Source organism: Mustela erminea, chromosome 15, assembly GCF_009829155.1.
Source record: "Mustela erminea isolate mMusErm1 chromosome 15, mMusErm1.Pri, whole genome shotgun sequence".
Classification (NCBI taxonomy): domain Eukaryota; kingdom Metazoa; phylum Chordata; class Mammalia; order Carnivora; family Mustelidae; genus Mustela; species Mustela erminea.
In genome coordinates, this window is record NC_045628.1 from 2,698,576 (window position 1) to 2,710,887 (window position 12,312).

Genomic DNA, 12,312 nt, shown 5'->3' on the forward strand with positions numbered 1-12,312 from the left:
GATTCTGAAGCTCAGCGGCCAGTTTATACCAATGTCCCCAGCCTGAGGGTTCAGGATTTCACATTAAACAATAGACGTGTGCACGCACATGTGTGTTCACGGAGGCCTGTGACTTGTAGTTTTGATGCCGACTGGATTCTGAGAACCGTGTGTTTGGATTGGGTTTCACATTGGGCTCTTCTCCGGGGACACGGACAGTGGAACTGACCAGCGGTACCCCTCATTTCCACAGGCCTTCCCGGTCCTCCAGGGCCCCCGGGACCCTACGACATCATCAAAGGGGAGCCAGGGCTTCCTGGCCCCGAGGGTCCTGCAGGTGTAAAGGGGCTCCCAGGGCCTCCAGGCCCCAAAGGACAGCAAGGTAAGACTAGCTGAGCTGCAAAGGGTGGTGTGGGGGTCAGGGAGGGGCCTGGCGGGCTTTCTTCTTCACACGTGTGTCTCAAATCAGGGCCTCTGGGTAGTGACCGTGTAGACACAGGTTTGAGTATGACTTTCCTACTTTGCTTCAGTGGGTATCAGAACCTCGTGAAGTGTTTGAGGGGACCGAGAAAGCCAGGACAGAATACAGGAGAAGCTAGAGGGATGTACAGTCAGACACATCTGTGCCTGCTGCGGAGCCCACGGGCTGCAGACACAGAGATCACCTTTCCCAGCAAGAAGCTGAGGGGCGGCAGGAGTTGTTGGTCTGGAACGGGAGAATGGGTCCTGAGAGCGGTGCAGGGGACCCAGCCAGCTGGCGGTTCGTGCCTGGGGTTCCCAGCCTCCTGCCCTAGAACTTTCTGAATATTCCCAGTGGCAAGAGCTACTGGCGAGGGTGGGCGGACGCTCCAGGAGAAGGAAGACCCAACAACCGAGAGGGGGCATCTGTGAAGCTCTAAGTGTAAGCGGCCGCGGGGCCGGGGCGGCCAGAGAGCAGGAGTCTGTCCGCGTGGGTGTATCTGTTGTGTACCAATGACTGGAGGCTCGGGAACGTGGCCTGGGGAGATGCGTGGGGGCCCCCCGTGTGTCACAGCCCTGCTCTCCCCCGACGAAGCTGCCTTTCCGCACACCGGGTGCGGACAGCAGTGGCAGCGAGGGTCGGGAGCTCCGAATCAGGCGTTGGGGCGCGTGGCCTGCGAACGCGAGTTTGCCCGCCGCCCCGGGGGCTGCCAACAGGGCTTTGTGGGAGGCGCTCCCGGCCGTCCGGGAGAGCTTCCTCTCTGCAGCTGACCGGACGCACTCGCAAAGGGAAGAAGGTACGGCCTGCAGGGCTCTGGACCGGGTGGCGAATTCCTTGTCCTTTCCTGTAGGCGTGACGGGATCCGTGGGCTTACCCGGACCGCCTGGTGTTCCTGGTTTTGACGGCGCCCCTGGCCAGAAAGGAGAGACGGGACCCTACGGCCCCCCTGGTAGGTTTGCGTGTCCTCCCAGCCGGCCGCCCTCCACCCGCGTCCTCGGGTTCAAAGCGGGAGGCTCACGCGTGCGGAAAGCTGCACAGTCGGAAGGAGCACGTTACTTGACAGATTCCCAAAGAAGTCTGGTTTTGTTTCGTTTTGTTTTGTTTTTTTGTTTGTTGTTATTTTTGTTTTCATTTTTTTGGGAAGAAATAGGTCTTATAGAGGAGGGGAAGGGCGGCCATCATTTTTTCTGTGGGGGAGACAGTATTGTAGCCCAGTATTTCCAGACGTGGTGAGCGATGGCCCGCGGGGAGGGCTGGGGGCCTCCGGGTGGGGGGCCGGAGCTGCAGAAACTCCATGTGGGCGGCAGAGGAGAGGAGGTGGGTAGCAGTGCCGGCGTGGGCCACAAGCGTGGCGGCGATCTGGTCCCCGACGGAGCTGGGGCGCGGCTGTCCCAGGAGGGCTGAGGTGCTGCAGGCGGAGGCACCCCTGGAGGGGACGGGCCCAGCCCAGCGGAAGGCCTGCGAGCTGCTTTGCAGGCAGCGTAGGGCCCCGGGCTCCGGCAGGACTCGCCGCCAGCACGCAGCCCTCACCGCCCTGTTTCCGAGCGCCGTCCCGCGGCGCTGCCGTGCAAGGAAGCCGCCCTCAAAGAATATGTTGTTCTAGTAACTCTGTGATCCCTCCTCCCGGAGAGGAGTCCCGAGTGTTGCCTGAGTGACATGCGTGGAATCACGCTGCGTATTCTACTTCCTCCTCTGCCCCTTCTCACTACTTCATTTACGCGCTGGCCTCAGGTTGCCGGGCGTCTGCTCAGCTCCCAGCGGGGTGCTATCCTGGATGTGGGGCGGTCTGTGGAAAGGAGAAGCTGGGCAGCCCAGAGGCGGGTGCCATACTCTCCCTCCTCGAGCCTGTCGGGGAGCCCATCTGCAGCCAAGGAAACCTAGTTCTCTTGCGTCTTCAGGTCCACGAGGGTTCCCGGGCCCGCCAGGCCCCGACGGCTTGCCAGGATCCATGGGCCCCCCGGGCACCCCGTCTGTGGACCACGGCTTCCTTGTGACCAGGCACAGTCAGACAACAGATGACCCACAGTGTCCTCCTGGGACCAAAATTCTGTACCACGGGTACTCCTTGCTCTACGTGCAAGGCAACGAACGGGCCCACGGCCAGGACCTAGGTGAGACGCTGGGGACGTGTGCTTGTGACAGAGTGTTGAGATGCGGTAGTGTGGGTGGTGCCTGATTCCGCTTCCCTCCGTCCCGATAAAACGAACCACCGAGTTCAGCCACTGGCACGTCACTAGGGAAGCCAAGAAAATGTAGAGGTGGAAAGCTTTGAAACCTTTTAAATTCGTAGAGCTTTCCCTCTCTTCTTCAAATGATCCGTCGGTCAGACTTTCTGGAGTCCATACTTCATGGTTGGCACGGAGAGTCTGAAAATAGGGCCGTTTTGCTGGTGCTCCTTCAAACAAGGCGCACGCGACCCCGCCCCGCGTTTCTCTGCACACTCCGAGCTCTGTCCCTCCGCTGGTCTCCATGAGGAGGTGCCCGCTGGCTGTCATTTCTCTAGTCGCCTCCAGACACCCTGCACCGAATTCGCTTACCGACGCACGCCTCCACCTGGCATGGAGCTTGGAAACAAGCAGCCCAAGAAGGGAAGTCTCTGCGTTTTCGGCAAAGCGGTCGTTAAAGACATTGCCGGGTGGTTACTGTCCGTCACACAGAGTCAGCCCCTGTGAAGTTTCTTTTGGAATTCAGGTTTAGAAAAGACTTTTCTTCTTTCATCAACATGTCCTGCGTAATTCTTTATGGTTTCCCTCTGCCTGGATCATTTCAACTTACTCTCGTGCTTATTTACCCCCCACTGGCCCGCGTGTGCATTTACTTCTTCTGTTTATAACGTACGCGCCCTCCCCGCGCCGCCCGTCACGCCGCCCGGCGGCAGACGGGTCAGAAGGCCGGTCCCTGACGCTCGCTGTCCCCGCGGCTCTAGGCACGGCCGGGAGCTGCCTGCGCAAGTTCAGCACGATGCCCTTCCTCTTCTGCAACATCAACGACGTGTGCAACTTTGCGTCCCGGAACGACTACTCCTACTGGCTGTCCACGCCCGAGCCCATGCCCATGTCCATGGCGCCCGTCGCCGGGGACAGCATCCGGCCGTTCATCAGCAGGTGAGTCGGGCCCTTGTCGGGGTGGAGCTGTGACTGAAGAAGGAAGATCGCTCACGGTCTAGGCAGAAGTGGTTCCGGTTTTTGGTTTTTTTTCCATTTTTTTCCCCCAAAACATTCGACCTGACGCTGTTGAGCTTATTAAGTGTGACGTCAGACTTTGGTCACACAAGTCAGCCGTGGAATCCTTCGCTGTAAAACTTAGCTCTCCTCCTCCGAGTGCCGGTGCGGGGCCGGGGGAGGCGGTGCCCAGCTTCGGGGCGGAATTCTTGCTGTGTGAGTCACGGGCCGGCCGCCTCCTCCGTGAAGCGGTGCCCCGGGGCCCTCGGCAGCCACTGGAACAGCATTCTCGCTTCTGTTTCATCAGTTAGTTCCGCAAGGAGCCTCTTCAGGCTTTCTCCTTCTGAATCTCCGCACCCCCACGAGATTTAAAATGTTTTGATTATTTTTAGTTGTAGTAAAACGGACACCACGTTAAATGATCATCTTTACCATTTCTAAGGGTGCAGTTCTGTGGTACTCACTGTGGGAAATCACGTATGGGTGTGAGAGGATCCCCATGAAATCGTAACAAGCAGACATACCGTAGATCTGTGCTCGATACACAAAACGACGGCACAGGTTTACTGCAGACGCAGAGATGTGTGCGTATCAAGGCTTCCTTCGTGTTCTCACACCCCACCTCCTCCTGCTCCCTTACGGTGCGGTCCCGCTGACAAGTCCTGTGTCTGACGGAGCCGCTTCCCAAATTAAGTACTTTCCACACTAAGTAGTATCTGGAATATGTTTTCCGGTCTGCCTGGTAGTTAAGAGGGGAGATTGAGATTATTATGACTGAGAAATAAATACACAGTCGTCCCATTTTCGCTTTTATCCCTTCTGATTAAAAACGGATTCCTTAGCTCTACTCAGACGTAGTAGAACAGTGGCAAAGGTATGAATTCATCTATGAAGTTTTTATCTGGAGTGGTACTTTCTAACACACAAGATAGTAAGGGATGGACAGAAAACGAGGCGGACCTGTTTGCCCCAGGAAGTGAGAGGGAGGACTGACGTTAGCCCTTCTACATTCCCTGCAAAGAACCAGGCAGCTTTTGATGAGGAAGAGATGGCAAGGTCCTGTGGTCAGAGGGCAGGGGGTGCGGGAAGTGCATGCTGGAGCCGGTCCTGGGAGCCCCGAGGCTGGTCTGTGGCTCTGGCCCAGCTGGCTCGGGATTGCGGGTCCCGGCAGCCCCGGTTCTTACTGAGGGAACAGGGACCACAGGGGCGGACCCGGGGCGGAAGGGCTGGGAGGTGCCTCATAAACGGGAAAACCATAGATTTTCCACGGATCGACAGTAAACTGTCTCCTGACAGCTTTCTTTGATGTTTCTTTTGAGCTGTAAGAAAACTCACTTTATGGGTCTTAAAACGGGACACATGGTTCGTTACACTTTGAGTGGCCCCTTTCCAAACGGTCATTTTCGTGCGTCACTGAGTGTCTGGGACTTTCTCTGCGGAGACTGTCCTCACGCGGAGCCGCGGTGGCTGCGCAGAAGGAGAACTAACCACCTCTGTGTTTCTGTTCAGCTTCCCTTGGATAACAGGTAGAAAATGATTATTTATGTTTGTTTGTGATTTTCCTTCTGATGACTCTGCCCTTGGACCCTGATTTGGCTGGGGGCGGGGCTGTGGCGTGGGTTTGCAATATTCCCAGATCCGGTCCCTGAGAAGCCTGTGTCTGACCTGAGCTAGTCCGGGCCCTGCTGGCGTTAACCCACCCACGGCAGCGACCCCTCAGCGTGGAGGGGCCCTACCGGTCATGCCCCCAGCCCGCTGCTCCTGTCACCCTCCCTCCGGAGCAGGGCTGCCCACTTCTGGTCTCCGAGCACGCGGGTTTCCGGGTGACTCACTCCGCTGTCGCACCAGGTCTCAGACTTCCCGGTCACTCGGCGGAGCTCCGAAAGCTTCGCTTTTAGAGTTAATAACACAAAATCCTTGCTGTGGAGCAGGAAAGCCAGGAGCTTCTCTCCTTTCATCCTGAGAAAGGGCAGACGTTTCTGACTTTGTGCAGACGGACTCACGAGCTCCTGATTGTTTCACTGTCCTGGGGGCAGGACCACCACCACGGAGCAGGGGCCGCGCTCCCGCTTCTTCCCGTCCGTGTCCATCTGACGGGGTGGCGTCGGGAGCTCCCTCCCCATGGGCCCCCGGCCGCCACGCTCTCTTCCTGGCTTCTGTGCCCCGCAGACAGATGGCGGCAGATGTAGAAGGCCGACTTCAGTGTTTGACGGAGGCTTTTAACTCATCTGCACTTGTGTGAATAGAGTAGAAAATTGCACGTGCGCGCGCACAGACACATCCTCGGAAAATGGAATGACTGATGTAGGCCTTTCCCGCTCCCCATCCATTTTCATGCAAATGTTCCTGCATAACTAGGTGTAATTATTAACACCATTTGTAGTCATTTATCAGCATTGCTAACACCCTGTTCACTTTGTGACTTCAATGTAATTATGTGACTGCTGGTGTTTAATTTTTTTTTTTTTCTTTAACAAACATTTTCCTGCCATCGAAGGGCTCCCTGAGCCGGGCAGGTCTGGGTCCGGAGAGCATGTGTGGCTGTAGTTTGTTACTGGGTGTCGGGCGCCTGGGTCAGGGAGGCCCCTGGCCCCGAGCGGGTTCTGTGGGAGGTGCTCCCGCTGCAGTGTCCCACGCAGCCCCCCGCCCGGGGCAGGCTCTCCCCCATGGCTCTGCTGGCTGCGAGTCCACAGTGAGTCCACAGCGGCTCACGGGGACGTCCAGCCCCACATGCAGTGTTTGCTAGTGACTCGTCCACACGTCTTCCCTCCGTTGAAGGTGATTCCCCGCTGGAAACAAATCACTGAATTCCAGAAGTGGTAGCACTTGGTTTCCGCCAATTCTCCTGTCTCAAGTGTTAGTTGTGTTTTGCTAAAATCCACGCTCCCTGTTGAAAAATCGGGAAACGTTGGAAGGCAAAAGGGAGAAAACACCTGTCCACGGTCCCTCAGCCCCTCCGGGAGACGGCCACTGTTGCCCCCCGGCCCTCTGATGACCTCCTCCCCACAAAGCAGACCGTTCAGCAAGTGTCGGGTGTGGATTTTCTAACACCGAGAGGGGCTTAGAGAATCTGCACGAAGGGTGCAAGACGGCAGCCTGCACCTTACAACAGGAAGCTGGCTCAGAACCTGTGAGCGCAGGGGTGGGTGAGAGCAGGGACAGGCACAGGCTTCGTCCTGCGCCATCCCCGCGGCCGTGCTCAGAGTCCGTGCCCCCTGCCTTCCAGGTGTGCGGTGTGTGAGGCGCCAGCCATGGTGATGGCCGTGCACAGCCAGACCATCCAGATCCCGCCGTGCCCCAGCGGCTGGTCCTCCCTCTGGATTGGCTACTCCTTCGTCATGGTGAGCACTTGGGGAACGTTCCAGCACCCTCACCTCGTCCCTCGGCGCCCCTGCCCTCAGTTCTCAGCCTCCTGCAGTGCCGGCCTCTCCTCCGGACCAAAGCCTGCCCAGGGGCCTGGCCTGCTCTGCCGCGGACAGCAGCCATTCCCGCCTCCTGCCTCTTGAGTCTCTGCTCTGGGACTAGATGGTGGGGACACTGCCAGGAGCTTCCCTGGGGTCAGAGCGTCTCCCCAGGAGGACAGGAGCTGGGTGCACATTCAAGCAGCTCCCAGGAGCCTGAAGCAGAAGCATGGGGTGCGGGGGAGCGCGAGGGCCCGCGGCCTTCCTGCGGGGAGAGGCTGCTCTGCGCCCCGCGGCTGTCCCCGATGGTCCCACCCCTGAAACGCCAGTTAGAATAGGAAGCATGACACCTGTCTGCGGTCCCATGGTGGCCGCTTCTTTGACTCTGTCACCCCAATTTTAAGTAGCGAGTGCATGTGCGGGAGTTCTGCACCGGGAAGTCGGGTGGAGCGGATCACCCGCAGGGGCCGGCCTGCGGCGCCCTCGGCCTCAGCACAGGCCCTGCCCACCCGCAGCCGGTCACCCTCTCAGTTGCGGCCGCAGGGACAGTTAGGTCCCCGGGTGACCGTTGGCCACTGTTTGTTGACGGGAAAGTGGCTTCACAGCTGCTTCCTCCTGCTGTGGGGACGGCAAGCGCAGAAGGAACGGAGCAGCCGGAAAGCAGGTGTCAGAGCACCGTGTCGCATTCCAGCTGGGCTGTGGGTGTCCTGGGCGGGCGGGGCTTCAGCAGGGCGTGAGGCTCCGCCGAGCCCTGGCAGTGGCTTTGTGAGTCTAACCACTGCGATGTGGCTGCTTATCGAGAAAGCCAGAGCAGACCACAGGGTAGAGATAGGACAGCAGCAGCGAGGAGACGGGCTGAATCTTTGACTCCATGATCATAAGAAATACTAAACAGAACCTCCTTCTGACAGAAGTGGCCCCGGCCCAAGGAGCAAAGAACCTCAGGAGAGCCTTTGGTCCCCATGACGAAGGACTGAAACAATGATTGCTCCCAATTTCCCCAAATCAAGAACAAGCCAAAACATTGGTGTCCTAGAGAGTTCTGCATCACTTCCCAGCCGGTGGGGGCTTTTGGGGACCCAGAAGGGCTCTGGCCTGACAGTCTGGAAACCCCTGTACTTGCTTCACCTTTGCCTGGGACCATGGTCAGATCCAGAATGTTCTAGCATCCTCTGGTCCTGCTCTGGGAATGGAGGGCATTAACTTTGTCCTCAGAGGGCTCTCATGGCTCTGAAATCTCACGTCTGAACCAGTATTCGTGGCGATTTTGGAATTTCTTGTCTCATTTGGGGTCATCCATCTTATGGTCCCAGTTTCTGAGCGCAGGTCTGTCCTCCTGGAACCCACTGGACCCAGGTGCCTTACAATAGCGGTTACCCTTTCTTCCTCTTGTTTCAATTTTCTGTCTTTTCAGAGAAAGGGAACTGACGATTGTTCTTTACCTTGTAGAAGGACACATAGCTTCGAATGCAGCAGATGCAGCGTTTTAATTATCATCTCTGATTTTGATTAGAAAGCTTGATGTCACATCTGTTGGTTTCAGCACCATTTACACATTTGGGCTCTTTCTTCTGTCCCAAGTTAGAGGAGTTTCAGCGTTTCAGACGTTATAAGGAGCAAGGCCAGCATTTCTTTAACTCTTGATGCCCGTGGGTGATCCCCGTCCGGTCAGGGGAGACCGGTGATGGGGTTCCGGCGCAGGATCTAGCTGCTGTGCTCCCCGCAAGGAGCAGGGCCGGCTTGTGGGTGGAGGGCGGTGTGGGCACCCATGTGTTTCGAGGTGACCTGCCGAGGCTTCCCTGGGGGCTACTCTGGCTGCTCGCTGGGCACCGCCAGGCTCCGTGTGGGCAGTGGGCAGGGGCCCGACTCACGGCTCGCCTCCGCCCCGCAGCACACCAGCGCCGGCGCTGAAGGTTCCGGCCAGGCCCTGGCATCCCCCGGTTCTTGTCTGGAGGAGTTCAGGAGTGCGCCGTTCATCGAGTGCCACGGCCGCGGGACATGCAACTACTACGCCAACGCTTACAGCTTCTGGCTTGCCACGATCGAAAGAAGTGAGATGTTCAAGTAAGTCAGAAGGGCCCCTCTGTGGCGTTGGGACCCGTGTGACCCTGGCACCGAGTCTTGGAGGGTCGGCACGCGCTGATTAGGGCTGCGTCCTCCACGAGCGGTCCTGAGCACCCGACCTGTCGCTCCCGTGGCAGCTGCGGCGCTCACGCCAGTGTGTGCGCTGGGTGAGGGCTGAGGGACGTGGCCAGACTGGTAGGCCCATGAAAATCAGAGTTAATTTCAGCCCAAACGCACTGAAATCAATAGGGAAGACCCTCCTTTTCTTCCCCACCAGGATTTCACCGTTGACACAACTGCCCAGGGGCTGCTGGCTTTGCTGACGTTGCCGTGGAGCCCGGCGCCGTTGGGATGCAAAGGGTGCCAACCAACCCTCTGTCCTTTGTGCAGCCCCTGCGGGGCCAGGCGCCCGGGCCCACGAGCCCCAGCAGTGACTGGTCGCTGCCCACATTAGTACCGCTCCCCGCTGGAGATGCGCCTTCCCGTCTGCGCCTTCTCGGGGGGAGTGCGGCGACCCTTCTGGGAGCCTGTCTCAGCTTCCTGAGTGAGCTCACGAAAGGCAAAGCAACACTCTCTGTCTTGTTGTATTTTAAGCACCAGAACAGTACCAGGTACTTAACTGGTAGCTTAATGAGACTTTCCAGGCAACTGGAAATTTGACATCAACTCGGGACAGAACCTTACTGTCAGTTACCTAATTGAGCACTTGGGTGTATCAGGTCCTGGGGCTTCCATTGTAGGGTCAATGGGTGATAATGAGTTGGTTTTGTGGTTTTGTAAGTTTGTTTGTTTTGAACCAGTAGCCTGGCACAAAGAACTGAAATAATAGATTAGATCCCATTATTTCAAATAATTAATTTGAGGGCAGTTAAGATTTTCACAGAAGTTGCTAAAATCCACAGCCCTAATTTTAGGACGTTACTGGGATTATATGGCTACTTTAGTCTTAATAGAACTTGTTTAATGCCGGCTTCAGCCTTCACGCCTCTAATGGTCAAATGAGGTGGGGTTTCTAGGATCAAGGATGCATTTCAGTTACTAACTGTCTCCCCGCCAGCCTCCAGTCAGACTACCTACCACGTATAACCCAGCAAAAGCTTACAGACGCATTTCAGGGTCTAGTAATCACCCCAGATTCGCTGTTCGTTACACATTCGGCGGGTGTCGAATGAGCACTTACTCTGTGTGAAGGGTTGCGGAGAAGAGACCTTCCTCTGCGGGCGGAGTTCATGGTCTGGTGGAGGAGAGAGGCGGGAGCGGAAGGACGGGCCGAGGGGCCGGGCGGCGCGGCGGGTGTGGACCAGACCGGGGAGCCACGTGGACGCCGGGCGGCTGTTTGTTTCCGTGCCGTCCCCGGCGCACTTGGGCGGCCACCATCCTCAGGGCCAGGGATGGGGGGTACACTTGATCGTGTGCCTCCCTCCCCCCATCGTGAGGGCAGGTGACACCCAGCAGGGTGTCCGTTCACTAGGGCGAGCGGGGGTCCCCGCTTGTCCCGGGCTGGGGCCCCCTCCCGTCCGACACCTCGGAGACCTCCGGGCCTGGGGGGGAGGCCCGAGGACCCGGCCCGCCTCGCTGAGCCGCGGCGCCGACGTCCGGTTTCTGTGTCGTCCCGTAGGAAGCCCACGCCGTCCACCTTGAAGGCCGGGGAGCTGCGCACACACGTCAGCCGCTGCCAAGTCTGCATGAGGAGAACGTAATGGCGCCCGGCCCTCCGCTAACGTACAACATGGTGCTACTCCCTCCTCTTCCCCTTCTATTTTTTAACAGCAACGAACCCTAGAAATATATCCTGTGTACCTCACTGCCCAGTATGAAAACCGTAAAGTGCCTTATAGGAATTTGCGTAACTAACACCCCCTGCTTCGGTGGCCTCTACTTGCTGAAGGAGAAACAAAGACCGTGATAAGCTGTCATAGTGACATACCAGATGGCACTTGTGATGAAATAAAAGTGTAACTCTGTCCTACAATCCGGTGCACTGATGTGTAGCGTGAGACTCCATCAGAAAACCAAAGGGTGCTAGGAGGTGTGCGGGGGCTTCCGTCCTGCTCGAAAGCCCGTCTCCACCCTGTATCACAGCAGCTGCCTTGTCAGCCCCGGAAGGGACGTCTGTCTGTGTCCCTGTCAAGCCGGGTCTATACGAACAGCGGCCTCGCAGCCCCCGTGTGTCGGGGCCGCGCGTGGAGCGGCGGGCTCAGCAGCCGGAACTTCCAGCCCCCCCAACATACATCGAGGTCTCTCTGCTCCGTGTGGTACTAAGCAGCTGCTTTTGCAGAAGTCACGAATTTCCTGTGGAATAAAGATGGTCCAAAAGTAGGCAGAAATTAAATATATATATATTTTAGTAATTTATATAGATGTCAGCAATTAGGCAGGGCAAGTTTTTGTTTCATTTCCACTGTTAAAATAAAGCTTACATAGTTTCTTCCTCGGAAAGACTGTGTTGTCCTTTCACGTAGATTTTTAACACACTCGGGTGTTGGACGGAAGCATCCGTGCTCACTGTTCACCTCGAACCCAGAACTCGTGTGTCGCCAAAGCCAAAGCCAAAGCCAAAGCCAGGCTCGTGAGCGTGGTGTCGATGACGGTGAAGCATGTCCTTTGAGCTTTACTGTTTTCATTCTGCATTAAGCATCTTCAGGGTTTTCAACACTAATCACAACGGAATGACTTGACCGCAGAACCGGCAACCGTCAAAGGCCTTCCTGTCCTTTCTATTCCGCGGCCTGGAGCCGGAACAGCCCCGCAGGATCTTAGTCTCCGCGTCCCACGGGCGGCGCCTGCGCGGCTTCCCCGTTCTGGCGAGCGCCGCGGACGTCAGGGGACGGACGGATCGCAGGAGAGCCGCAGTGACCACTGTCCCTGAAATGACATTTCACCCCAAGTCTCCAAAACCGGTTTGAAGACTACTAAGGCCTTTTATGTAATTTCTTTAACTGTGTATTTCTTAAAAATTCAAATTTGTAATAAAACTATTTGTATAAAAATTAAGCTTTTATTAATTTGTTGCTAGCATTGCCACAGAAACATTAAAAGGGACCGCACAAGCCACTAATAAGTCTGTAAGCTCTGCCCACCTTACATCAGACGTACTCTGCAGCTCCTCCATGACAGAGCCAGACTGGGCATCACCTACAGAAACCTGTGCAGAGGGAGATGATTGGTCCTCCTGCCCCTCCCCCTCCCCCTCCCTCCTCCCTCCTTCCCCTCTCCCCCCCCCGTCCGTCCAGCTGCCGTTGTCCCT

The 12,312-nt window shown here is 57.1% G+C and overlaps 1 protein-coding gene across 1 annotated transcript in view; it reads left to right on the plus strand.

Annotated features, from left to right (window-relative positions):
* COL4A1 (collagen type IV alpha 1 chain) overlaps positions 1–11,457 on the plus strand; it is a 131,498-nt gene extending 120,041 nt beyond the window's left edge. Inside the window, exons 46-52 of the mRNA XM_032315042.1 lie at positions 233–361; positions 1,290–1,388; positions 2,338–2,550; positions 3,366–3,543; positions 6,827–6,941; positions 8,893–9,065; positions 10,684–11,457. Of these exons, the coding sequence (XP_032170933.1) occupies positions 233–361; positions 1,290–1,388; positions 2,338–2,550; positions 3,366–3,543; positions 6,827–6,941; positions 8,893–9,065; positions 10,684–10,765 (989 nt within the window). The 3' untranslated portion in view covers positions 10,766–11,457. The remainder of the gene's footprint in view (positions 1–232; positions 362–1,289; positions 1,389–2,337; positions 2,551–3,365; positions 3,544–6,826; positions 6,942–8,892; positions 9,066–10,683) is intronic.
* Positions 11,458–12,312: the final 855 nt, after the last annotated feature.